Source organism: Peromyscus leucopus, chromosome 17 (assembly GCF_004664715.2).
Source record: "Peromyscus leucopus breed LL Stock chromosome 17, UCI_PerLeu_2.1, whole genome shotgun sequence".
NCBI lineage: Eukaryota > Metazoa > Chordata > Mammalia > Rodentia > Cricetidae > Peromyscus > Peromyscus leucopus.
The window spans coordinates 30,708,163-30,735,291 of record NC_051077.1 but is presented as its reverse complement, the minus strand read 5'-3'; the positions used below and the strand labels follow the sequence as shown (position 1 = coordinate 30,735,291).

Here is a 27,129-nt window from a genome sequence, read left to right as displayed (position 1 = left end):
TTTCCTGTCCTCTACTCCTCCAAGATCCTCCCCTCCTCTCCTCCCACCTAGATCCATTCCCTTTCGGTCCCTCATTAGAAAAGAATAGGCTCCCAAGAGGTAATAACAAAATACAACAGAATAAAATATAACCAGATAAAAACTATCAAAGCATCAACGTTGGACAAGGCAAACCAGCAGAAGGAAAAGAGCCCAAGAGAAGGCACAGGAACCAGAGACCCACTCATCCACACACTCAGGAATTCCATGAAAACATTAAACCGGAAACCACACTATATACACAGAGGACCCGGAGGGGACCCGTGCAGGGCCTGTGCAGGCTGCTTCAGTCTCTGTGAGTGCCCATGAGCTTTGCTCATGCTGATTTAGAGGGCCTTGTTTCCTTGGTGTCCTCCATTCCCTCTGCTCTTAATACTCTTTCTGCCTCCTCTCCCACAGGGATCCCTTAGCTCGGAGGGGAGGGGTTTGATGGAGACATCCCATGTGGGGCTGACTGTTTCACAATTTCTCACTTCCTAACTCCATATAAGTTTTCAATATGAATATGTTTCATTTACTAATATGGAACCCCACTCACTATAATTTAGATGTTTTAAAATCTTACTCAGAGGAACACCATCCTATAAACATTACTGATTCATTCTTAGACAAAGATCGGTGGCGTACACCTGCTTTCTCCAGCATTTAAATATGCGCAGTTCCTCTTTATCTTCATTTACCCTTGGGAGATAAGCCAGAAGCCATTCCCATCTCAGATTTCTAGGAGATGATGGAGATAGCCTTATCGTGCATTATATTATAGCCTGTCAGAATGCACTAGCAATAAAAAAAAAATATAGATAAGACATTACTTCTTAATTTTCTCTTTAAGCCCTTCAAGCTGATAGTACTTGGGGCTGAGAGGTGGCCCAGCAGTTCAGAGCACTGGCTGCTCTTCCAGAGGACCCAGGTTTGGTGCCCAGCACCCACACTGGGTGGCTCAAATTCCAGGGGACCTGATGCTCTTCTCTGAACCTAGGCCTCTGTGGGCACATACACAGTGCACATATGGACATCCAGGCCCACACACATACATACAAAATAAAATACATAATAAACCTTTCCGAAAGAACTGTCAGGACTCAACAGTGGCTACTGGAGACGGACACTTCAACTCCAATTTAAAATCTGATTTAGTGCCTCTTTTTCCTCAGTGCCTTCTGATCTCAGCCATTCTATCCTTTGGTCTTGCCTTATCTCGGTGATCCTCCAACCATACACAGAGCAGGGGATTAACTCTACTGATGACGTAAGTATGCTGACCTGGCAGGAGGAGAATGTGCTCTTTGAGGCAGTTTTCTGGCTGTGGATTTACACACCTCCAGCTCTGCATTACTCTTGGGGATCACGCACTTACTGTAAGACCATGGTCTTGAGTTACAGAGTTGGCGTGCAGTAAACATTAGGCCAGTTTTCCCTTTACTAATTATACTCACTCAGTCCCCGGCAGGGCGACACAGGTGCTGCTGTCCTCACAAAACAACGAAACTGGACATTCTAAAGAACGGCACACTTGTCTTCGACCCGTGGACTTATTAAACATGCTGTGGTACAGAGGGTAAGTGTACAAACTGAAGCTAACCCCGTGTGGAGGGACACCAAATCCTAGCTCTAATGTGTACTAGCTTTGCCAGCAAATTAATGGTCTCTGGTGCCTCGATTTCCCCATTTGTCATTAGGCTCAACAGTATCGGTTGCGGGGTAGTGATGGTATGCCTAGAGCTTTTCACTGTAGTCTCATTTAGCATGAGACATTCATTATCTTCCTATATTTTCTTAGCCGGTATAGAAGAATGAAATAGCCGGTGAACATCAATTAATACTAAAAAGCAAAAAGCTTGGAGCTGGAGAGATAGCTCAGTGGTTAAGAGCACTCCGTGAGCTTAAAGAGGAGCCGGATTCAGTATCGGGCATCCATGCGGTGGCTCACACCTGTTCCTACCTCCGGTTCTGGGGGAAACGATGTTCTCTTCTCTCTGTGAGCATTGCATGCACCTGGTGCACAAACACACATATAAGCAAAAAACACTCGCATAAAAATAACATTTAAAAATCTTTTTAAAAAGTTTTACAAACATGGAAAACAGACTTGTTTTTAAATAGGTATAGAAAAATAATTCACTTATATACTAGTCTGTTAGAATTAAATGTTAGGGGTTATTTTTAAATCTCTGACTTCATCTCCCACTTGAAATTCATATGCCTTTGGGGAAATTTATTACGAAGACTTGGAGTGAATACATGAGTCTTCTGTTTTGAATAATAACCTCCTCTGTAATACTTTTGTTTTAAGTGAGTTTACTTCATGAGTATCCTGACCTTTTTTTTTTTTTTCGTGAAATGGCACAATATTTATTACAGATGGAACGATTCCTTTACATAAAAAAAACCTGAACACTGTAGCCACGATATCTAACACTGCATTTTAATTCTTATTTTACTTATCTCCTCCTCAGAGAGCAGTCTAAATCAAAATATAATAAAATCACCGTTTCACTCGAAAACAGTGTCTGTTTAGGCAGCACACCTTTAATCCCAGCGCTCTGAAAGCAGAGGCAAGTGGATCTCTGTGAGTTCGAGGCCAGCCTGGTCTACATAGTGAGTTCCAGGACAGTCGGTGTTATCTAGAGAGACCCTGTCAAAAACAAAACAAAACAAAACAAAACAAAACTGTGCAAGTTAAAGATTAAAATTTTTAAAGATTACAGCGTCAGGGAGAGAGTTTCCAGGCTCACTGTTTCTCAAGCTTCCCTCCCCCTTTTTCATTCTTTATTTGCCTTCTATACTCCGTCTTCCCTCTCAGTCGCTTTTAGAAATCCTTTATTTCTGTCATCCCTCCAAGCCAGTGCTGCTTTATCGGCGTTGGCAGCTCTGTCAGCGTGTTGAGCAGCATTTGGACATTTATCTTCTCAGCAAACATCGTCTGTATACTACCGGCTGCGACCCAGACAGAGGAGGGAAAATATGTGCTCTCCACATTATTTGAACCAGTTTCTTTTGCGTGGGTAACAGCTTTTGTGCCGAGGAGTGGCTGGCAACAAAAACACAAGATCGGAGCCAAATCGATTATGGCAGCTGTGTACGCTCTCCGGCACCACGCGGACACTCTGGGAGCCTTTCCATAAGTGGGAACCGCAGGCTTCACTTGCTCCCCCAATTTTGTCTCCCCCCCCGACCCTTGGGTGGCAGGATCAGAAAGCGGAGGTTGTCAGAAACGAGTCAAAAGTGAGGATCGGGGAGAGTACGAGGTTGATGGGCGCGCTAGGGGACTAGGCAGACGCCTGATGCAGGGCCGGAGCCGAGGCGAGGCGAGGCGAGGAGCGGAGGGAGAAAAATGCCGGGAGCACCTGAGCCGAGAAGTACTCACGCTTCAGGCACCTGCAGCAAAATTTTCCACGGGAAAACACAGACGCCGTCCCCCGGGGGCGGGGGTGGGGCGAAAAAAAAAAAAAAAAAAAAAAGAGCGGGGTCCACGGCGATTGGTCGCGCCCCTTTCCGGCCGCCCGGCCCCCCGGGTGGGCGGGGCGACCCCGCCCCACTGTCACTCAGCCGCAGCTCCCGCCCCCGCCCCCGCGCGTCTCAAGCCCGTGGGGCTCCCAGTCCCCTCGCGGTCCCGCTACCTGGGCGCGCCCGGTCGGCGGGCAGCTGCGGGCCCGGCGCGGGGCGGCAGCGGCGGCGGTAGCGGCGGCAGCGAGGGGGGCGCGGCGGTGTCTGTTGGAGCGGTTCCCGCGCAGGGCCGCCGGCGAGGGCATGAACGCGGGCTGCCCTTGCCTCGCGAGCGGCGGCGGCGGCGGCGGCGGCGGCGAGGCGGCAGCGGGGCGCCGCGCACAGGCCACGGCCCGGGGCGGCGCCGGGGGCAGCGGGCCGGGAGATGAGCCTGTCGCCAGCGGCCCAGGAAGCAGCATGCACCGCGATGCCACCGACAGCAGCGGCGTCTGCCGCGGCCCCACGCCCGCCGCAGACGTCGGCGTCGGCCGTGGTGCTGCCCGGGGCTCGGCGGACGGGCGACGGGCGGCCGACGGCCCGGGCGGGGGCTGGCGGGGACCCGCGGCCCTGGCCGTCCTGGCCGCTCTGGCGCTGTGTTGCCTGGTCCCCGGTTGGGGACCGGCGGCGGGCGCGGGGCCCGGCGCCTTGCTGCTGCGTCTCGGTCTGTACCTGAGCGGCGCCGCGGCCGCCTGGCTGCTGGGGACACTGATCGCGCTCGTCTGCTGGAGCCCGCGCGCCCGGCCGCCGGACTTCGCCTCTTCCTGGAGCCGCCTGGCGGCGACCGTCCGCTATCCGCTGCGGGTGAGTACCGGTCTCGGCTGGGTCTCGTGCCCGCGGCCTCTCTCTCTCCCTCTCCCTCTCACGTGCGCGCGCAGACCCCGGGGGGTGCCCACCCCGGGGGGGGGGTGGCCCTCCCGCAGCCGGAGCCCGCGGAAGACTGGGCCATGAGGGCTTGGCCACACGCGCGCGGTTTTAGGCGCTGTAGTTACTCATCTCCCCATCCCTCCGTTCTCCCCCTCATCCTCCGCCACCGTCCAGGAGCACCTAGAGATCCAGGCGGGGCTCTGATGTGGAGGTGCACTTGGGGTGTGCTGGAGAAAAAAAAAAAATCGCGAACCCAGCATCCACAGGACACAGGCGTCGCACTCAGCCCCGGGGATCGTGTTTGGATCTTCCAAATCCGTGGTGGGTGGGAGATAACTTTATGACGGTTTCCAGACGAGAAAAACTTGGTTAGGTCACCTAGTCCAGGGTAGCTCACTCTCCGAGCCCGTGTGCTTCTACCTGTAATGCCCTGTCTTCCACCATGTTGGTTAAGAAACTCAGGCTGGTGTTTGATTTGAAGCGGGGGACCACCAGGAACCACCGAGGTTTACTAAGAGGAAAAGCTGTCCTCAGCGAGGTGTAGGACACCACGGGTGTGGTTATGGAATGCAGGAAAGAAGTGCTTTAAGAGCCTCCTTCGTGCGGACCTCCTGTTTGCCTTTTAATAATCTTTACCTCCAGTCTGTACTAACCCTGCTGAAGGACCTTCATTTTACTGTAACTTGACTGGTTGATATCATCATAAAACTGAAATAGCCCTAGGACTCTGGGGCCAGGGGAATGTCAGTGGCTCAGCCTCATAAGAATGTTCGATAGAGTGACCACTGTCCCCAGGGTTTGTATTTGCTCATGGCATGAGCCGTTTACTGCTTTCTGGAAAAGCTTTCTGCTCTTCAAAATGTCTTTCCAGAGCCTGTCAATTCGGAATGGCATCCTCACTCAATAGGCTCAGAAAAACACATCAGCCGTCTCCAAAAATCAGTTGTCTGTTTCCGCTTAAAAACTTGGGAGTTAGCTGTGCATTTTTCACTTGTAACAGAGTGGTCGAGTCGACGTGTTCTTCCTTTTACTCCTTTCCCAGTTCTAATAAGAAGTCAGGACCCCCAAAACTTTACCAGTTTGCTTATGGATCTATAAGGCACATCGAAGTTCTTTTCAGAATTTATACTAAGTTCAGTACATATTGATTGAGCATCTTTTGTCAACCGAGGCTTGGGGGGGACCAGGAATAAATAAGTTACTTTTAGATAGAGGTTAAGTGTTTATGAAACAAAGAAAGAAACCAAGGGCTAAGTGGTTGGGAGGGAACATCTTAGGGGAAGGAAGTGTGAGTGGTGGGGTCAGGTTCACAGGGAAAGTGTGAATGGTGGGGTCAGGTTCTCAGGGAAGGAAGTGTGAATGGTGGGGTCAGGTTCTCAGGGAAGGAAGTGTGAATGGTGGGGTCAGGTTCTCAGGGAAGGAAGTGTGAATGGTGGGGTCAGGTTCACAGGGAAGGAAGTGTGAGTGGTGGGGTCAGGTTCTTAGGGAAGGAAGTGTGAGTGGTGGGGTCAGGTTCTCAGGGAAGGAAGTCTGAGTGGTGGGGTCAGGTTCACAGGGAAGGAAGTGTGAATGGTGGGGTCAGGTTCTCAAGGAAGTAAGTTTGAATGGTGGGGTCAGGTTCTCAGGGAAGGAAGTGTGAATGGTGGGGTCAGGTTCACAGGGAAGGAAGTGTGAATGGTGGGTCAGGTTCTCAAGGAAGTAAGTTTGAATGGTGGGGTCAGGTTCTCAGGGAAGGAAGTGTGAATGGTGGGGTCAGGTTCTCAGGGAAGGAAGTGTGAATGGTGGGGTTAGGTTCACAGGGAAGGAAGTGTGAGTGGTGGGGTCAGGTTCTCAGGGAAGGAAGTGTGAATGGTGGGGTTAGGTTCACAGGGAAGGAAGTCTGAGTGGTGGGGTCAGGTTCACAGGGAAGGAAGTGTGAGTGGTGGGGTCAGGTTCAAAGTTGTGATTTTGTCAAACACCTATCAGGGTCCCCCCAACCTCACCTGTTTTGGTTTTCTGCAAAGTGCACACTTTCAGATCTCCTGGCCCACCTTGTTGGATTTATTTCTGAGTAAGAGGAGGTTTGGATTATTATCTAGAAAAAGGATTTTGCAGAAGAACTGAAAAAAAAAAAACCAACCCCCAAACAAACAGTACTTGAAAAGAGACAAGACAGCATGGATAAATCTGAGGGGTGGTTTTTAACCCGGGAAAGGGGATTACTGGCCAACCTATTTAAGTTTGAATTCCTGTCATAGCTTTAAGTAAGATAATCAGGAAGTTAGCCAGGCAGTGGTGGCACACGCCTTTAATCCCAGCACCCAGGAGGCAGAGGCAGGTGGATCTCTGTGAGTTTGAGGCCAGCCTGGTCTACAGCACTAGTCCCAGGACAGGCAAGGCTGTTACACAGTGAAGCCCTGTCTTGAAAAACCAAAAAGGTGTGTGTGTGTGGGGGGGGGAGTTACTTATCACTTAAAATTGAAGTGCATGTCAGTCACATATATTCCATTTTCCTTATGTTGTAGATGTGTTTGCTGTATTTGCAATAACTTGTTTTTTTTTTTTTTTTTTTTTAAACAAACGTTCTCCTTATGAATGGAAGGCTGGGAGGCATAGACATGTGGTGTAGTGTATGGTATCTGGGAGTTCTGTGGGAGGAGAGTGGAGGCTGGACCACACAGGTCATCCGGCATATGTGGAGGGGGAGGCTGTTTAGCGGTGTACCAAATGGAGAGAGTGTAACAGTGAACGCAGGACAGAAATTTAGATTCAGAGTAAAAAAGGAACGGACTTTTCCTTATATAGTGCATCTTGAGTGTTTCACATGTGAGCTAGATATGATTAGGCTGGTATCCATCTTCCCATCCCATCCCTCCCCTTCTTCTCTCCCTCTTTGGCTTTCTTCTGTGGAGGAAAAACCAAAACTGCCCACACTGTTAAAAGTAGATAAAGACTTGTTTTTGCTTTTGGAGACAGGGGCTTGCTACGTAGCCCAGAGTTGCCTTGAACGCTCTTTATTTTTAGAATGCTTTTTAAATTTGCTGTACTTGGCATATGCATGTATACATGTGCACGGATGTGTGTGGGTACACTTGCCCATGCCGAGGCCAGTGGCCAACAGCTGATGTCTTCATCATTTGATTGCTATCATCACAACCCTGAAAACTGCCAGAGTGCTTTGGGGCCCTGGGAATGGCAGTGACTCAACCTCATTAAAATGTTACTCTGCTGAAGAGGTAGAGGTGGAAGACTGTGGGAGCCAGAGGGGATGGAGGACGCCAAGGAAACAAGGCCCTCTAGACACATCAGGACCGACACACATATGAACTCAGAGCCTGTGGCAGGCAGCATGCACAGGGCCTGCGTGGGTCCAAACCAGATAGGGTTCCAGCCCTGGGGAGGGAAAGTGGGCGCATGCCCCATCCCTAACCCAGAAGCTGTCTCCAGTCAATAACCACGGGCAAAGGAAACATTAGTTTTCTCCAGCGGAGTCTCCCTGGATATACAAACTACCCATAAGGGCCGGCCCCGTGTCCAGCGGTAGATGGCCAACACAAAATGAACTCAGTGGTATTTGGGTTGTTTTTGTTTGTTTGTTTTTTCTCTCACAATGCTTTGTCTGGGCATTTTAAAACTTTGTAGACCTTTTGTTTACATATTATGGTTTCTGGTTTTATTTTTATGTGGTTTCTGTGTGTATGGATGTGTTTCCTATACTTTTCCTGTGGTTCTTTTTCCTCTATTGTCTTATTCTGATTTGTTTGATTTTATTGTACCTTATTATTATTTTAAATGTCCCTTTGTATTTTAACGAGAGAGGGAAAGAGAGAGAGAGAAAAAAGGGCATGGATTTGGGTGAGTCAGGAAGTGGAGAGGGTCTGGGAGAAGCTGGGGAGGAGAAACCATAATCAGAATATATTGTATGAAAAAAATCTATTTTCAATAAAAAGAATATCTATTTTGTATATGTGGTGTATGCATGCATATGTGTGTACGCATATATTGGCTGTATTGAGGCCGGAGGTCAACAGTGGGCGTGTCTTCTCTTTCTCTGCCTTATTTATTTTATTTTAAGCAGGGTTTCACTGAAACTGGAGCTTTCCATGGGAGCTGAACTGGCTGACTGGTGAGCCATAGGGATCTGCCTGTCTCCATCCCCTGCAGATTCTGCTTTTACAGGGTATATGCTCCTCCCAGCCAGCCCTCTGGCCTCTGGCCTTGAATGCTTCATCTTCCTGCTGCAGCCTTCGGAGTGCTGGGCCTGTAGGTGTAGACTACCGCACCTGATTCACAGGTCTTGGGCATGCTTCTGGATGCTTTAGTGTGTCCTCAGTTGTAAACTGCATGTGGTTAGGCTACATGTTGTTGTTCGTTTTTGCTCTTTTGGGGGACCTGCCACCCAGCTCCCAAATAAATCACACATGGAGACTTATTCTTAATTATAAATGTCTGGCCTTAGCTTGGCTTGTTTCTTGCCAGCTTTTCTTAAACGAACTTGTCTGTCTTTTGCCTCTGGGGTCTTTTATCTTTCTCTGTTTCTGCATACCCTTCTTTCTTACTCCATTGCTGGTTGTGTAGCTGGGTGGCTGGCCCCCAGAGTCTTCCTCCTTCTCTCGATCCTAGATCTCCCTCTCCCAGATTTCTCCTTCTGTTCATTCTGTCTGCTAGCCCCGCCTATCCTGCTTCAATATTGGCCATTCAGCTCTTTTTAGACAATCAGGTGTTCTAGACAGGCAAAGTAACACAGCTTCACAGAGTTAAACAAATGCAACATAAACAAAAGTAACACACCTTAAAATAATATTCCCCAACAGATCTATAACTGACTTTTTGTTATTTTCTCCTGTACCCTACAGGAGTTGAAGGCTGCTCAGATGTTTGCGGATGATAACTAGGAAAATTAGGTTTATTTGTGGTCACTGAATTTGTGCTTTTCCTTTCTAGTTAACCTAGTACCTCATGGGTATTTTACATGTGCACAGAATTGGGTTTTACATCAGCGTGAACAGCTACTGATTAAAAGTAGCTTTCATCCCAGACAGAAATTCCATCCTAACTATCCATTGTATTCCCAGGAAATAAAGAAGCCTTTTCAGATCAAGAAGGTTGACCCCAGAGTCTTGATAATTGATGTCTGGGTCCTAAGTGACAGTTTTTAGCCCAGTTTTGCTGAGAGAGCTGTCAGAGTGTAGTGTTCCTAGTCCATGGTGTAGTTTTGTACTCTGCCATTTAACCTGTTCGGATTTGAGCAATCACTAACCATAGGTGCTGAAGGCTAGCACTTGATCAAGGCAAGGCAATAGCAGAAGAAATGGGGCAAGAATGAATCATTTGATGTGGGAAAGCTTATTGCTACAAGGCATATCCTCCTGTAGTGGAAGAGAGGGACATAGTTACATTTTGATGAAATAAACAGAGTTCATCAAAAATGCCATTCAGAATTTTTTTTCACCTGTTCTGTCTCAGACTCTGGGTTTTTTCTTTTGCTAGATACAATTTACTATTAAAAAAAAAACCCTTATTGTAAGTTGGGCACTTTATCATAGTGTATGTTTATAGGGTTCAGAGTTATCAATATGATTTGTGAACACAATGTGGACTATTGTGCTAATGTGATAAACTAATTAACCTTCTTTGCTGCAAATACTTGGTTTATACCATGTGAAGATGAATAAGCAGTTGATGAAGACTGGAGAGCCAAGTCCACAGACGTTGGGTGTAGGAGCGTGTGGGAAACAAAAGGCCATGGCCCTGTGAAGAAGGCCTTAGTGGAAGACTGGACAGTTCATCAGACAGAAAAGCGCAGAAAGTTCATCAGATCAGATCATGCATATCTGAAACATAACTCATATTCTGATCTTGTCAGGTTATATATTTGTTTATTTTTGCCCACTGAGTTGCTCAATGCTAGGACATTGGTAGATGGATTTTGATGAGAACAAGTGTCAAATATTTGATGACATTTTGGAGTCTGAAAGTTCACCCAGCTTCCCAGCAAAGAGCGAGAGCCTTGCAATAGTAACATTAAGAGCTTGAATTACTGTCTTCATAAGTGCTTGGCGCTGTGACACTGGGAGGCTCGAGAGATAAACAAGAGTACTCCCTGTCCAGCCCTCTCGGGCCCAGTAGCCTTGGCTGGATGGAAAGGCAGATGTTTGGGGAGACAGTGAGGACATTCACACAGCCCTGCACTGCTCTGTCGGCTTGGGTCAGCCTGCTAGGATTCCTAAATGGGTTCTTTTACTAATACAAATGTTCTTTGAGTGAAGCAAATTTAATTTAGTTACTTGAGAGGAAAAGGAAAGAAACAGGAATTAGAGAGACTATACATAGCCTCTCTGTGGCTTTCCTTTATTACACTAATGTGATAAACAATCCTCAATAATTTGATAACAGATAATGGCGTAATGTATTTACTGCCCTGTTCAGAATATTTGTTCACTTTTCAACTAAGGGAGTTTTGAGTCATGGTGACTAGTAGGGAAAAATGTGGCCTTTTTTTTAAAAAATGACTTTTAAATCTTTGGATTGATATTTGGTTTATGGAATACCAATTATAAACTTTCAAATCATAGAATCCTGCCGAATTCTTTGTGGCATCAGGGATACTACACTTAAATTTCATGCTGTTCATAATTTCAGGTATACTTTTTATAGGCTATACAGACACATGATTGGTAAAAGCATATGGAAGAATAAACTCGTGTGTGTGTGTGTGTGTGTGTGTGTGTGTGTGTGTGTGTGTATGTGTGTGTGTGTGTGTGTAGGGAAGCTTTCTTATATAAAGGAAGGCACCAGCAATAGTTGCTGTTGATTCTCCCAGATATATTTTGATGTATAAACAAGTACAAATATGTATTCAAGAAGTTTTTGATACCTGTCATTTCATGGTTGATGAACAGCGATTGCACATGTAGAAAAATTATTTTCCTCTGTTAGGAAGGAACTCTTTAAGGCTGATACATATGAAATGAAGTTACATATGAATAATGATAACTTCAGAGTAGAGCGATGTAATTCATGGAACATAAAAAGAAATGCCAATCAAAAACCAGCAAACATATCCTTGGAAATGAGGAAGCTGTGACTGAATTCAGCAGTACTGTCTAAAGGGAGCAGTATACATTTTCATCACTTGTTAAAAGAATCCGGAAAACTGTTTCAGAGACGGAGTAGTTGGACCCTTTGAGATTTGAGTTGTCAGTGAATATATCAGATGAGTCACAGGAGCCAAGATTGGAAGATAAAATTGGCCTTGTGGCAGTCCTTAAATGAGAGTAGAATTGAAGTTTAGTCTGTAGACCTGGCAGCTTTTGACATTTTCTGGATATGGGAGTGATAACATTATAGGTAGGCTATAGAAATGCCAAATAGATGTGATTAGGCTTAAAATGAGAACTACGCTGTGGCCTTGGTGATAAAATGGTGAAGAGGGTTAATGCAGCTGTGGTGTTGCCAGAGAGTGACTGCCCAGGCCTGTAATCCCCGCTCCCCAGAGGCCTAAGCAGGTGGCCTGGAACCAGTCTTGTTGCATAGTGAGTTCTAGCTAGACCAGCCTGAGATACAGAATGAGTTCTAGGCCAGGAAAAAAACATAATCAAGGCTTTTCTTTGACGTTATTAGATATCACTAGTTAGAGGGCAGATAGATTTAAGAATATTGTCAGGCGCTCTGCCTTTCCAACCAAAGGCCCTCTGTCTTGGGTAGTTTTATTGTCAACCTGACTCACCTGGGGAAAAAGGAGATTCATTTGAAGATGTGCCTTAATTAGACTGGCCTGTGGGCATGTCTGGGGCATTTTCTTGATTGCTAATTGATGCATGAGGGCCCAGCCTGTGGGTGTGACCTCCCTGGGCAAGTGGACCCTGCTATTACCCTTGGTAATAATAGACTGTCACCTGGAAGGCAGGTAAACCCTCTCCTTCCCCCCAGGCTGCTTTTGCTTTGCGTTTTATCGCAGAAACAAAGAGTCAACTAGAAAACCCACTGTTTACACTTCAGTGGGAAGGTTGAATGAAGTCTTGAGATGTTAGTGTTCTACTGTGAGCCTCCTCTGAATTCTGGTCATTCCCTGCCTGTTTATTTCCAACTCCTAGAATCTTAAGCAGCTTTTTGTTTGGGGAGGATGCAATGATGTCACCTTGGTAATTGATGTCGCTGGCTTAGAAGTGCTGTAGGGTTCATTTCTAAACCGTAGCACACTGGGGTAGGCAGTGTCCTAGATTTTCTTTAAAAATGTATGTTTTCAATTGTACTAAAAAGGTGGCTCAGCAAGTTTGCTGCAGAGGGTACGGGCTTCCGAAAATGAATAATGTCTGCTGAGGCTGTTTGCATTCAGATGACTGCAGAGAAACCTATTATTATTTGTAAACAGCAACTGGACTTCCAAAAGAGAAATGCAAACCCAACAAGCTTAGTACCAAGGTACTGCTGATTGGCTGGATGCAGAAGGAAAGAGTGAGTCTTCCTTAGACGCCTTCTGTATACCCTAAGTGCCAGGGGTAGGTCCCAGTCATGCCCTGCTTGAGGCCTGGGGTACATTCCCGTAGTTTGTCTGCACATGGTAGAGCTTTCCAGAAAACTTCATGAATATGGGTGTGCTTGGGTGGACTTCGGGGATCACAAGCTGCATTTGGTAGCTAGGCTTTTGAGGGTGCCTGATCTTACCCTGGGGCTAGCCAGCACTCATCAGCTCTTTTAGGTAGTGGCCTGCCCTTGTACATTTGTTGGCTTGGGGATTTCCGTGCCTGAAGAGCAGGAAGCTAGATGTAAAGAAAAATGCATGTAAGTTTGAAGTGAAATGCCTCAGAGGCCTAGGAAGAGGCAGTGACTTGTACATTGTTAGAATATGATGTAGACGTGTTTGTTAGGACCGGTTCAATAAGCTTCCTCTCTTAGTGTTGAATACACCTTTTGGAAAATTAATTTGGAGCTCCCATTTCTTCCACGAGTAGATTAACTGTGGTTCCCACCTTCCTCTGTATGGAGTAGTAACTAATAGCTATAGGGTATTGGAAGAAGGATCTCATCATCTGATTCTACCCTCCCTCCCTCCTTCCTCTCCCGCTCCCTCCCTCCCTCCTCTCTCCCCCTCTTCTTTCACCATCTACATTTCTGTGCATTAGTTTCTCAGTTTCTTCAGTTCTGGCTTGCTGCAGAGCCTTGAGGAAAGGGCATTTCTTGGTGCTCCACTGTCTCCATTCCCTAGAGCTGCAGATGAGTTAATTCTTGTCAGAGATGATGGCGGCGGCTTCTTCTTCTTCTTCTTCTTCTTCTTCTTCTTCTTCTTCTTCTTCTTCTTCTTCTTCTTCTTCTTCTTCTTCCTCTTCCTCTTCTTCCTCTTCTTCCTCCTCTTCCTCCTCTTCCTCCTCTTCCTCGTCTTCTCCATCTTCTTCCATCTCCTTCCTCATTCCTTCTTTGTTCTCCCCTCCCCTCCCCCCAGGTATTTTTCATGCTTGCTAGGAGCTGGAAAGGTTGCCCTGTTTCTTTGACTCAGCAGCCAAAGGCACCCCCCCCCCATCTTCACAGTCTCCCCTGTTGTACTCCTTGCCTGTGCCCATTTTCTCCAAGTCCTCAGGTGGGGTCCCACCACAGCAACTGCATCAGCCTCAGTTGGTCTGTCTGCTTCTGTGTGGGCTGCTTCTCTCGTTTATTCTTGAAAAGGAAGCCTGTGCAGATCCCTCTTCAGCAGCAGCGTGTTTAATTAAAGCCTGTCAGCAGCTTCCTGTTGTAATTCTCCGCTCTAGTCAGAACTGTGGCAATTACTTCCCCTCTGACCTGGCTCCTCACAGTGTCAGGCTCCCCCGTGGACCTCACGGCTTCTGCCTTCAGCCCTGCTGTCTGTCCCTCACCTGTCCTCTCTTCTGCCTTCAGCCCCCGGCAATACTTGGGTAGAGAATTTACATGTTCACTAGCACCAAATGCTGCTTCTTGTGCTTACCACAATTTAGGTTTTTTTTTCCAAGTCAGAGTTTCTCTGTGTAGCCCTGGCTGACCTAGAACTCACTTTGTAGACCAGACTGGCCTCGAACTCAGAGATCCACCTGACTCTGATGCCCGCCCGAGTGCTGGGATTAAAGGTGTGTGCCACAACTGCCTGGCTCACAGTTTTAATATTATACCATTTGGGAGTAGTCTCATGTTCTTTATCATTAACCCTTGTACTCTAGGCTGGTAGAAACTCGCCTCTGTTATCTTTACTACTTCAGTAGGAGACTTGGGAGATGAGGGATAAATACTTCTGGAATGAATTAGCACAGTTGTAGGTTTTATTTAAGTCAGCACCTTTTTTCTGCATTAGAAGCATTTTCTGCATTTGAAGCATTACCATGCTTTTGAAGTCTTCTGGTAAAAAGTCCGGTTTCCCAGACTATGATTCATTACGTTTAATGCTGAGAACCACTTTCAGGCTTACCACAAAAACAAACAAGGAAGGACCAGGAGCGGGGTTGGTGGTAGTTTTGAGACAGTGTTTCAGGCTATAGTGGAGGCCGCCCAGAACTCACTGGTTGACTAGGATGTCCTCAAACTCATGAAGCCCCCCTACCTCAGCCTCCTGAGCGCTGGATTTCCAGGCGTGAACCATTACAACCAGCTAGTAACATGTGTTGTAAGAATGATGGATTCCTATAACCACATCCTTTTTTAAAACTTTAAAGTGATTTGTTGTTGTAAGAAATAACACACAATCAAGGTAAGGCGAGCTCAGTGGAAGGTACAGCGCCATCTCTCTGTACCTCCCTTAGCTCTCCCCTCTCGTGAGTCAGTTAATTCTTGGGCTCTGCGTCAGGTGACTGTATCTATTTTATCAACCTCACGGGATGATAATTGAAAGGAGCAGGAAAATGATTGGAACCAGAGAAGGGGAAAAGCCAAACAATTCCTAGAAATGCCCCTGGCAGTGTTTCCCTCACATCGTGTTTGGACCGGTTCCCACTCCCAACACTCTGCTGGTAAGGCGTCCAGGATTCCTGACTGGCCTAGCACCGTCTCAGGAAGGAGACGGAGGCAGTAAAACAATGGACACTTCACCTCACATGGGAGGGTCTCGTGACTAGCATCATAGCTCTGCTCACGCACCCTTCACTTAAATCACTCCCGGTTCCTAGTTTATCCTCGTGTGGTATACATGTTTGAATCTCATGCCTCACAGACGGCCGTTCCTCCCATTTTTAATGCAGTTAGTTCAGCTTGAGAGATGTGCAGACTCAATTTTCCTTCTATCTAGTCCGTTTTATTTGTGCTCTTCATTTCTGCCCAGTAAACATTTATTGTGGCGAGGAGAGGGCAATTCTAGCTTAATTCCAGCTTTAAGCTTGTGGGATAGAGGGGATACAGATGTCATCATTTGTGTACGTTTGGCACGGGAGAGGGGAGAACATGAAAGTTTGGGTCCTGAATAGTTTGACATGCCCGTGGATGTGGTCAACTTGGAATTATGTTTGCAGATGTGCGATTTGAGGGAGAGATGAGGTCTAAACAAGAAGGTTTCTTAGGAGGGCTGTTGCTGGGTTGATAGTGGTTGACTGGAAGGGAGCTGGGCGAGCAAAGGAGGAAAAGCCTCCTGGGGAGTAAGAGGAACGGGCAGAGGCCCAGGAGAAGAAAACTCAGAGATAGCCCGAGAGAAGAGGGACTAGCCAATAGCCTCCCGTGCAGACATCCAGGGGTGGATGCTGTAGACCTCTGCCAGTATTGGATGGGGCTTTAGGAAAAGAGGTGGAGGAAGCCTCCTCCGAGGCAGAAATGAAGTTCAGGTTCAAGAGTGGGGGTGGTGAAGTATCGAGCTAGCTTGTGGAGCAGTCCAGAAGCTGGCTGAGGAGGGAAGGCGGTGGTGGAGGATAGTGGTGTCATGCATCATGGGAATTTGTAGCCCTGTAGGAATATTTTAAGATTTATTTATGTGCCTTGTGTGCATGGGTGTTTTGCCTCCATATATGTTTGTGTACCCTGTGTGTGTCTGGTACTCCAGAGGCCAGAAGAAGGTATTGGATCCCCTGGAACTGAAGTTATGGACAGTGGTGAGCTGGTCACATGGTCCTGTGGGTGCTGGGAATTGAACTGTGGGTCTGTGTAAGGACAAGTGCCCTTCACCATTGAGCCGCCTCTCCAGCCTCTGCTGTCACCGTTAGAGGAGAAACGGAAGCATATTTCTGAGGTAAAGATTTCAGAGTGCAGAGGAAGGAGCTGGAGATCTCAGACATACAGGCTGGTGGGAAGAACAGCACCAGGGAAACAAGACCAGAGCATGCGTGGAAGGAATCAGGCTTGAGACTATTGGGGTGGGAGGTGGGGGTTGGGGGGTGTGAAATGGAAGTGTCGGGAGATACTTCAAGCTTCAAATATCTTGGTAAGTGGGAGGCAAAAGTAATTGTTGAAGGTGAGGAGGATGACCTTTTGTAGAAGGTACTTTTTTTTAAGCGTGATTTTTAAAAGAAGTAGAAGATTTGGAAATAAGTGGATGAAATAACAGCAAAAATATTAAGTGCTTACTGTCTCCTAAGCATTATACTGAATACTCACTCACTCCTCTCAGGTATGAGACAGTTACTGTTATTCCATTTCATGAACCAGGAAGCAGGTTTAAATGGGTTAATGGCTTCCAAATGGTGGGTGGTTCTGGGCTTTTCGTGGTATGACAGATTAGACAAGAGTATTTGATAGTCGCTTCGATATCATCTAAGCCAAAGGAGGCGCCAAGAGCAGGAAAGGTCTGAGAGCTCGGAGAAAAGAATCAACGGGCCTCTGGTTGTCCCCTGTCACCAGAGCCTTCTGAGTGCCTGTGGGAAGGCTGACTGAGTGGAGGGGACTTGAGATGAGAGTCGTTGGAATAGAGGCGGTCAGGACACTGTGTGGCTGTGATCTGGCTCGGTGTTCATGTGGTTCATCTTATTTCTCTTGTGATTGAAGGCATCACTTCTCAAAATCCTCTGGTCAGATGTCAGGGAGGTGGCTGAGGAGATGGTGTAGTGAGTAAGGGTGCTTGCCCTCAAGCCCGGGGACCCGAGTTCGACCCTAAGAACCTACGTGGGAGACAGCGAGAACCAGCCCTTGCAAGTTGTCCTCTGCCTGTTACATACACCATAAATGTGGGAGAAATTCACGTGTTGTCAGGGAAAACTGCATTGCATATTGTGAGATGGAGGAACGAAGAGGTTCAGGTTGGATCTAGGGAGCTTGCTAACTCTGGACTACTTTGCCTAAAGCCCTCTCTGGCTAGGCCATTGCCACTCGGGGACTTTGCTTGTACTCTGGAACAATTTCCCTGGTTAGGTGCAATCTAAGTTAGGTTGGGGCATTGTTTTTCTGCCTTACAGGAGTATAGTTGTATAATTATGAAAGCATTTGAATTCTACAAATTGGTGGCTTCACTGACTTTCTTTATGTACCCATGTCATACTTTGATCTCCTACTCTCCCCTCCTTCCTCTCTGACCCCTTCTCTTTTCCAGTAGTCCCTCTTCAACTTTAAGGTCATTTAAAAAAAATCTTTTTAATTTCCACATGGGAGGGAAACCAAACGATACTTTTGATGTCTGGCTAATTTAACATGATGGTCTCCAGTTCCATCCATTTTCCTGAAAATGCCATGATTTTATTCCATTGTGTGTATGCCATATTTTCATTATTTATTGTCTGCTGACAAATACCTAAGCTGGTGCTATTGTGTGCTACAGTAAACACGGTATGCAAATATGCCTTGTAGGCTTACCTCATTGCCTTTGGATAAATACCCAGGAGTGCTAGTAGGCGGTCTCTTTTTAGTGTTTTGAGGAATTTCCATACTGATTTCTTGTAGGCGGGGGTTTTCTGTCCCACCAGCCTGCTCCCAAATAACCACACAGAGACTTACTATTAATTATAAATATGTTTAGCTGATAGCTTAGGCTTGTTATTAACTAGCTCTTTCAACTTAAATTAACCCATACTTCTTATCTATGCTCTGTTTTGCATCTGGCTGGTGACCTTTATTCCCAGTGTTCTCTCAGTCTGGCTCTCCCACCTGACCTCTTCCTGCCTAGCTATTGGCCACTTGGCTCTTTATTAAACCAATGAGAGTAAAACATCTTCATAATGTACAAAAGGATTATTCCACAGCAATTTCTAAAGTGGTCAGGCTACGTGTATGAAGGGGTCTTAGTTTGTGGGGTATGTTTTAGCTTCAGGAATGATTGGTTCAGCTTCTGTATATGGTGTGGAACATTATAAGCATTTGATGTAGGCACTGTATGTATTCAAAACTACCTTATCAATTGATCTAATTTCCCTTGCTGGAACTCAGATCTGTAAAACCAGGCTGGCTTTGAACTCAGAGATCCTCCTACCTCCCAGGTGTGGGTAACCACTGCTTGGTTTAACTGATGACATTCTTAGTGTTTGGATTGGTGGATGCCAGTGTTCTCCTAAGTCAGTAGATTGTAAAAGGTTTTTTTTTTTTTTAATCTATTGTCACAAGATGTTAGTTCCAATGAGGAGGTGGGCAAGGAACGGCTGTTTCAGAGAGAACTAGCCCAAGCTAAGGTCGTTAGCCTTATGGCATGGGTCTGCAGCATTGCAAACTCTCCACAGTACTGAAGGCCAGTCAGCCAGCCAGTCTCTGACAGTCAGACAGATGCAGCTTCTTTTCAGCAGTTTTTGTTCACATGGCAAGCATTTGACCAACAGAGCTGCATCTCAGTTCCTTGAGTGAATCTTTTGGGATTCATCTCTCAATTTCTATGGAACCATTGTTTTACATTAAAATAAAACACTGATTCTTCATCTGGACTATTTAGCAGTGTTTCTCAAAGTGGAGTCCAGGGACCGCAGAAATTATTTAGAAACTTTCTTTAAAATAACTTACTCCAGCTAGACGGTGATGGCGCATGCCTTTAATCCCAGCACTCAGGAGGCAGAGGTAGGTGGATCTCTGTGAGTTTGAGTTCCAGCCTGGTCTACAGAGTGAGTTCCAGGACAATCAGGGATATCCACAGAGAAATCCCGCCTTAACCCCCCCCCCCCCCAAAGAAAGACATTTAGAGCTGATGTGGTAGTTCACATCAGTAATCTCATTGCGTGGGAGGCTGGGGCAGAAGGATTGCTTTGACTGCGATGGCAGCCTGAGCTATGGTGAGTTCCAGGGCAGAAAAGACACAGAAGGGTGTATACAACTGCCTTGAAAGAACTCCCCCATGTGTATTTGGGACATTAAATGTTTTCAAGTTGTAGATAGGGGCTTCCGATGTCATCATGGATGAAGGAGGAAGGAAAGTCACAGTCATATTCACAGTCAGTGTCCATCTGTGTGCATGCAGGTCTCAGCGCTCTCTCTCTCTCCCCCCCTCCGTCCTCCCTCCCTCCTGCCCTCCCTTCTTTCCTCCCTCTCTCTTCCTCCCTCCTTCCCTTCTTTCCTTTCTTGTTTTTGTTTGTTTGTTTTGAAACAGGGTTTCTCTGTGTAGCCCTGGCTATCCTAGAAGTCCCTCTGTGGACCAGGCTGGCCTCGAACTCACAGAGATCTGCCTGCCTCTGCTTCCTGAGTGCTGGGATCAAAGGCATCACCACCACTGCCAGGCACCTGTAGTGCAGGTTTCTTAGTCTTCTATCTAGTCAGAGGCAGAACTGCTCCCATGGAAGGCCTGTCTAAGGGGAGGATTTAGTCATTGAATTCCAACACATTTATTTTAGATAGAAAGGGAAGAAACATTTTTTATGGTTAGCTTTAGGCTGCTGTTAGGAAGGACTTAACACCCTCTGTGAGTAGATTCAATTGAATTGTGCTTTTGGTTTTTCGATTAAATATCTTGTACACGTGTGTTATCAGGGCTGCTGTGTGTGGTGTTCAGTGTACTGCTTCAAAGGAGCTGTGAAATAACAAGTTTAATGAATCAAATGACCAGGGTAATTTTTCTAACTAGGTACAAATATTTTATCACCAGTTTTTATTTAAAAACCAGCCAACCAATTAATAAAATAGTATTACAGTATTTTATGGCAGAAATGGAGTATAAAACTCTGGAAAACAAGCAATTCTCTGTGACTCATTTGGTTGTTGGCTTATATAAAACCTCTGAAGTGGGGTAACTAGGTTGGTTATCGTTTAAGTTCAGTGTTGTCTCTTACGAAATAAGATTATGTAATATATGCCAATATGTATGAATCTCAAATGCTCATGAAGTGCTCTTAGAGATCATTGTATGTTTGAGTGGCTTCCTTCCGTGACTGAAGGGAGGGGCTGAAGAGTGACCTGGATGGAGGTCTCCAGAATATGAAGAATATTGGAATTCTTGAGCATGCTCCTGTAATACAATACTCGATTATGAGCATCCATCAAAAATAGATTAAGTCCCATGAGCACAGACAATACAGTTTATTTGCTGCTGTCTGTCCAGTGTCCAACTAAGTGCTGAGCAGATCGTGAGTCCTCAGTGATTATTAGGTGATTGGACAAATTGATGGACATGTGATTCACATTATTGAAACCCAAGATTGGCCAGATGAACTCAAATGATGTGAGTATCGTATGATAGAACTAAGTAGCAAAATTGAATAGAATTTTTATCACACAGACCTTTTCAGGAATGCAAAATGCTCATGTCAGAGATTTCTGCTACATTTTCCTAATCCAGTTTGCGTTTTAATGTTTTTCTCTAGTTCCACAATTCATTTCATATCCTTTAGTTTTTATCCATTTTACATTGCTATTTGTCTATGTATTTTCAAGTGCGTGTTATAGTTTTTGTTTACAAAGGACTTGAATTTGTCTTAATCAAGTGGAGTGTGGTTTTTTTTTTTTTGGCCCTTCAGATTGGTGTGTCAGAAATAAAACATACTCCTCCCATGGAAGTCTGATTCTATCAAACACATTGGAAAACATTCAGCTGGGCAGTTGTGGCACACGCCTTTATCCCAACACTGAGGCAGACCGATCTCTGAGTTTGAGGCCAGTGTGGTCTACAGAGCAAGTTCCAGGACAGCCAGGGCTACACAGAGAAACCCTGTCTTGAAAAAAAAAAAGGAAAAGCATTCCTAATATTTATTAGCTTATCTTAAAAATCTACCAGTATCGAGTAGTTTAAAGAGATTTTGCTTTTGTGGTAATATTTATTATTTTCTTGGATTAATTACTGAGAAACATTTCCAGAGACATCTGTTTGTGACAGTTAAATCAGAAAGCACAGAAGGGGTGTACAAGTCTAGAGTTACCTGTACAGAGCGTCTCTCCTTAAAGGCACATGCTTTAGGTGGTTGACACACTTGAAAGGATGTTTCCAGTTGCTCACCTAGTTGTTGTGTTGGGCTGGAAAACCTCAATGCTCCTCCTCCAAGCCCCACCCTGCTTGCTCTTCCGTGTCCTCTTAACTGGTAGAAGACTTCTTGAAGCACATTCTATTTTTTATATGAGGATGATGATGATGATGATGTGTGTGTGTGTGTGTGCCAGAGAGGAGAGAGAGAGAGAGGATGTTAATGTGAATGTGGGTGCATGGCTGCCACAGTGCATTTGTGGAGATCAGAGAACAACTTCTATGTCTGTCTTTACCTTCATCTTATTTGAGACCAGGTCTGTGTTTTCCCATTATGTATGCCAGGCTGGCTGGTCTGCAAGCTGTTGGGGATTCTCCTGTGGGTCCCTCATCTCCCCACAGGAGTGCTGGGTTACAGATGTTCGTGCCCTGTGTCTGGGATTCTTCTGTGTGTCCTGTCATCTCCCCACAGGAGTGCTGGGTTACAGATGTTCATGTTCTGTGTGTAGAATTCTCCTGTGTGTCCTGTCATCTCCCCACAGGAGTGCCGAGTTATAGATGTTCATGCTCTGTGTTTGGCTTTTATGTGGATTCCAGGGATTCTAACTCAGGTCCTCCCTCACATTTGTGCAGAAAGTTCTTGTACCCATTCCCCTGAGCAATCTCCCCAGCCCATACGAAAATCCCGTAGGCATTAAATCCTTTAAATAAAGGTAGGATCCAAATCCACTACATATTTCATAAGCACTTTTTGAACCTTTTTTTGGTAGTACTATGTTTATGTCAATTGTATAAATATGGAAATAGTTTTCATTTAGCATAGGAAAAAAAGTGGAAGCAAATTAAGTGTAGAGTAAGCAGATACATCATGGTATAAGTCATTCAAACATTATATTCCAAGTCTTTCATTATGAAAGCAACACTTTTAAAACAATACCGAATCTAAGGAGCTGAATGCAGAATTGACTGTAATTTCTTTCACAAGTGTGCAAATGAGGGTGGTTGGATGGTTCAGTGGGTAGAACGCTTGCCATGCAAGCACCCGGGGACCTGAGTGTGGATGCCTAGAACCTGTGTAAAAGACCCTGCCGGTGTGCACACCTGTAACCCCAGTGCTGAGGAGGCTGGAGATGGCATTCCTGGGGCTTGCTGGCCAGCTAGTCTAGCTGAATAGGTAAGCTCTAGGTTCAGTGGGAGACCTTGTCCCCCGAAATAAATAAAGTAAGAGCAACTGAGGAAGACTCTTCGATTCTGACCTCCATGCGCATGCACACACAAACACCCCACACATAGTATGCACATAGAAAAGTGCCAGTGACGGTTCATAATTCATGTGTCTTTTTGTTGCTCTTATGCTTCATGTGTGTTCTTTCTGCTGATGCTCATATTTGCCCTAATGGTTAGTGAGATACTGTTGTTATGTTTTACAAATAAGGAAACTGAGGTACAGAAAAAAAAAATAACCTGACCGTAGTGATAGTCTCAAAATGTTGGGCACACTGACTCTGAGGAAATAGACCCAAACTCCTCTGGATGATGGGACTGCGGCTCAGTTCACTTCTTTACATCCAGAATACCTTGAAGGATGTGTCTCTACTACTTATATAGCTGAACATAATATTTGAAAAGTTATAGCTGTTTGAAGTTTAGAAAAGTATCTGTATGAGAGTTGTGTAGGTTTTATTTCAACTAAATTCTTATAGTTAAGATAGAACCTAAGCTTGTTTAAGAGGGAGAATATGGTATGCTGTTATTGTGCGGTAATAGAATGACTGTGCATATGACAATAATGTACTGGAAGAAAGGAGTTTCCTTTTCCTTTTAGATGGGTCTGCATTACATAGATTGGCCTCACATTCTGGCCTCCATCAAGCAAGTAGCCAGGACTACAAGATTGCTGCATTGTACCCAGTTTAGATAAAAAGGATTTTTTTTTAAAACATTTATTTTTTATTTTTGAGTGTGTGAGTATATGTGTGCACGCACGTGCACATGAAGTTGTTGGAGAAGGCTTCAGATTCTCCTGAGCTAGAGTTAGAGTTAGTTTTGAACCACCTGATGTGAATGCTGGGTTTTGAACTGTGGTCCTCTGCAGAAGCAACAAGTCCTCTTAACCCCTGAGCCATCTCTCTAGCCCCCCACTCCGACCCAAAATGGATTTGCGAAGATGTTGTTAGCTCGACAAATGGTACAGTCTGTAATCCCAGCACTTGGAGGGCTGAGGAGGAAAATTTTGAGTTCCAGTGCACGCACACGCACACGCACGCCCCTGCCAGGCGGGTAATATAGCAAGACTTTTAAAAAAGGTTCCATCACAGTAACTTGAGTTATGAGTGAGATGGCTGACCCGAGAAGACATTATCCCATGTGTGCGCATTTGTGGAAACATCACACAATACCCATAATATGTAAAGCTTTTATGTTGTTATGTTACCAGTTAAAATACAAATTTTAGCAGCAGGTGGATCTCTATGAGTTCAAGGCCAGGTAGGGCTACACAGTGAGACCCTGTCTCAAATAAACAATAAATCTTAAACTCCATAACAGGGGGAGGAGATTTTACAGATACCACCACTTCCTATCGATACAAAATTCCCAGAAGGGATAAGCACTCAGCTTATGTTTTGACAGTTTTCTTTGATGCTAAGGAAAGCAAGCTCACAAGGAAGCCCAGCCCAGCACAGTCCGACTTCAGCCAAACTGGCCTCTGTAAAGGCAGAGGTGGTGTGCAGGCTTCAGTAGTAGGAAGTGTAAAGGAACAGAAGCGGTAGAGCAGCTTCAGGAAACGTGTGCGTTCCTCTCTGTAGAGGGTAGCCGCAAAGGCAGACAGACTCAAGAGCGTGTCCATTGCCTCATTCTGCCTGCCCGGCTTTCTGTTCCTTTTTGTTCCTCTCTTTTCTGTCATCTGTGGTCCTTTTTGAGTCTGCTAGCATTCCAAGCAAACCAACCAGGCTTCTTTCTTCTCCCTCTCTTCCTTTTCTTGAGATGGGCCTCTCTGGCTAGCCTTGAACTCACCATGAAGATTGGGCTTGAACTCACAGAGACTCATCTATCTTTGCCTCCAGAATTCTGGGATTAAAGGCATGTGCCGCCCTGCCTGGCTCCAGCCAGTTTTCTTGAAGATTGGTAACATTCTGTGTTGTGTTAGTGCTCCTGGCCGAACTCTGCTGTTGCTTGTGAGGCATTGTGCCAAGAGCTTTGTGTGACTACAATTATGGACGTGACGTCCGTGGGTTGAATCTGGCTCACAGTTTGGTGCAGTGTAAGCCAACAGTGTTTGGAGTAACAGTGAATTAGATGGAGATACCTAAAAATGATTGATTTCCATTTATTGTTGAGACCAACCAAACCAAAACAAACAACAATACATCTAGCACAGTGACAAGCATAACCCCTTTCGCTATTTATAGTACTTTCCTGGCCAATGCTCTGTTTTTCTGTTTTGGAACCCCAATACCAATTATATTTAAAACTAAGGAACAATAAGACCCTTAAGAAGAGCCAAACAGAGGAAGTGTCTGGGTCAAGGGAGTGGCCTTAGTGAGTGACAGCAGAGCCAGACCTCTCCAACTGTGGAGCCATGTCCCCTGCCCTGCTTTGCTGCGCCAGCGCTGGCATGGCTGCCCAGCATGCCCAGTGGGCACTGTGTTCTTGCAGATGTTCCCTTTGCCAGTCTTCATCTACTGCAGTGGCCTTTTCAGTTCCTTCCCAGGGAAGATACACATGGCCTCTTCATTTCTTTGGTTTTGAATAAATTATTTGTTGAGGCCAAGGCAGAATATGATTGTTTTGAAAGAGGCAGAGTTTTGAGAATAATGTAGTTTAGAAGTGAGAAAGTTATGGCATCCCGGAAGATTGCCAGATGCTCTGGATCCTTGGAAAGTCAGCCCTGGGCCAGGTGGTGGTGGCACACACCTTTAATCCCAGCACTCGGGAGGCAGAGGCAGGCGGATCTCTGTGAGTTCAAGACCAGAGTGAGTTCCAGGGAAGGCGCAAAGCTACACAGGGAAACCCTGTCTCGAAAAACCAAAAAAAAAAAAAAAAAAAAAAAAAAAAAAAAAAAAAAAAAAAAAGAAAGAAAGAAAGAAAGAAAGAAAGACAGCCCTGTGACACTTGGGTGGGTAACAATGACTTCGGGCTTGTGTTTGCTTTTGTAAGGTAGATGACCATTTCTGTAACTTCACAGAAAGTTATACCCGTGACCCCTGAGATTTGTATGACTGTTGCTTCCTTTCTCTCCCTCTTTTCCCTTACCCTCTCTTTGCTTGTATGTTTTGTTGTGGCTTAATGTAGATCAAGCTAACTTCAAACTAGATATGTAGCCAAGGATGACTGTTGAATTACAACCCTTTTACTTCCACATACCGGATTATAGTCATGTGCCTCCATGCCTGGCCGTCTTTCCGTTTAACGTAAACTGGACTAACATTGAAAACCACTTGAAAATATCTGTGCTCAATAAAGAGGAGAGCCATTTGTTTACTGGAGTAGTGAAGTGATGGGCAAGAGGCAGATGGAGTCATGATTGGCTGGGAAGCCACCCAGAGAGCATTCCCACCTTCCAGTTGTGGAGGCTGGATTTCAGACAGCTCCTGGTTGTCTAGTGGCCAGTGGTATCAGAGTGCCCAAGTTTCTCCACAAGGTTTCTCTGGGTGTTTTCTCTCACACAGGCCTCTCTGGCTTTGGCACACAGACAGTTTGAGTGTATCATGGCTGTGGACTGAAAAGCTGTTATGTACTCAGGGAAAAAAGTTAATGCTATGCTCTCTGTTCTTGATTCTGCAGATCTGGTTACACGTCTTAGGGAAAAGCTTTTAGGTTTTGGCCTGACTTTGGAAAACATTTTTCAAATGTGCAATTATATATTGAGATTTCTAATTTTTTTCTTCTAGAGAACTGTGTGCAATTAAAAATGACCTTGGTTAGTTTGACATAGTTTTAAATCTTAATATGAAGATAGGTCTCATTTATTTTCATTACATAAAAAATAAAATGTATTTTTTTTAATAATAGTGGTCTGGCTCACCAAAAGCTCTTATGAATGAATATTTGATATATGTACTAAAATACTAAAGCAGAAGCAGAGTGATCGGATTCGTGGGGAGGCCATATCCAGACTAGATACTGTATTTTTTCCCAGGATCCTTTGTGGCAGTGGGGGTGGGTGCCTTTCTTTTCTTTTCCCCAAACCAGCACTGTAGGAAAGTGACTGAGGAGAAAGGTGTGTTATCCGAGGAACAGGGGTGTGCCAGCAGGATAGACGTTAGCATTCGCCTTCAAGAGCAAGTCTTTGGTGGGCCAGCCATGGAGTTCCTGCTTCTCAAACCTATAAAAGAAGGAAAGAGTGAAGCGGGGGGATTGAGACGAGCCTGGGCTACACAGTGACACCCTGTCTCAAAAACAAACTCCCCCCATACACAGGACAACAGAACCCCAAAGGTATTCTCAACAACCAAAACCAAAGCAGCAGAGCCCCAAACATATACTCAACAACCAAAACCAAAGCAACAGAGCCCCAAACATATACTCAACAACCAAAACCA

General features: G+C 45.5%; 2 protein-coding genes across 2 annotated transcripts in view; one reads left to right on the top strand and one right to left on the bottom strand.

Annotated features, from left to right (window-relative positions):
• The window catches only part of Cfap97 (cilia and flagella associated protein 97), a 42,748-nt gene extending 38,473 nt beyond the window's left edge, over nt 1-4,275 (bottom strand). The window contains exon 1 of the mRNA XM_028881175.2: nt 4,195-4,275. The gene's annotated coding sequence lies outside the window, so the exon portion shown is untranslated. The remainder of the gene's footprint in view (nt 1-4,194) is intronic.
• Nucleotides 3,843-27,129, top strand: part of Snx25 (sorting nexin 25) — a 116,658-nt gene continuing 93,371 nt past the window's right edge. The window contains exon 1 of the mRNA XM_028881170.2: nt 3,843-4,326. Within this exon, the coding sequence (XP_028737003.2) occupies nt 3,943-4,326 (384 nt within the window). The 5' untranslated portion in view covers nt 3,843-3,942. The remainder of the gene's footprint in view (nt 4,327-27,129) is intronic.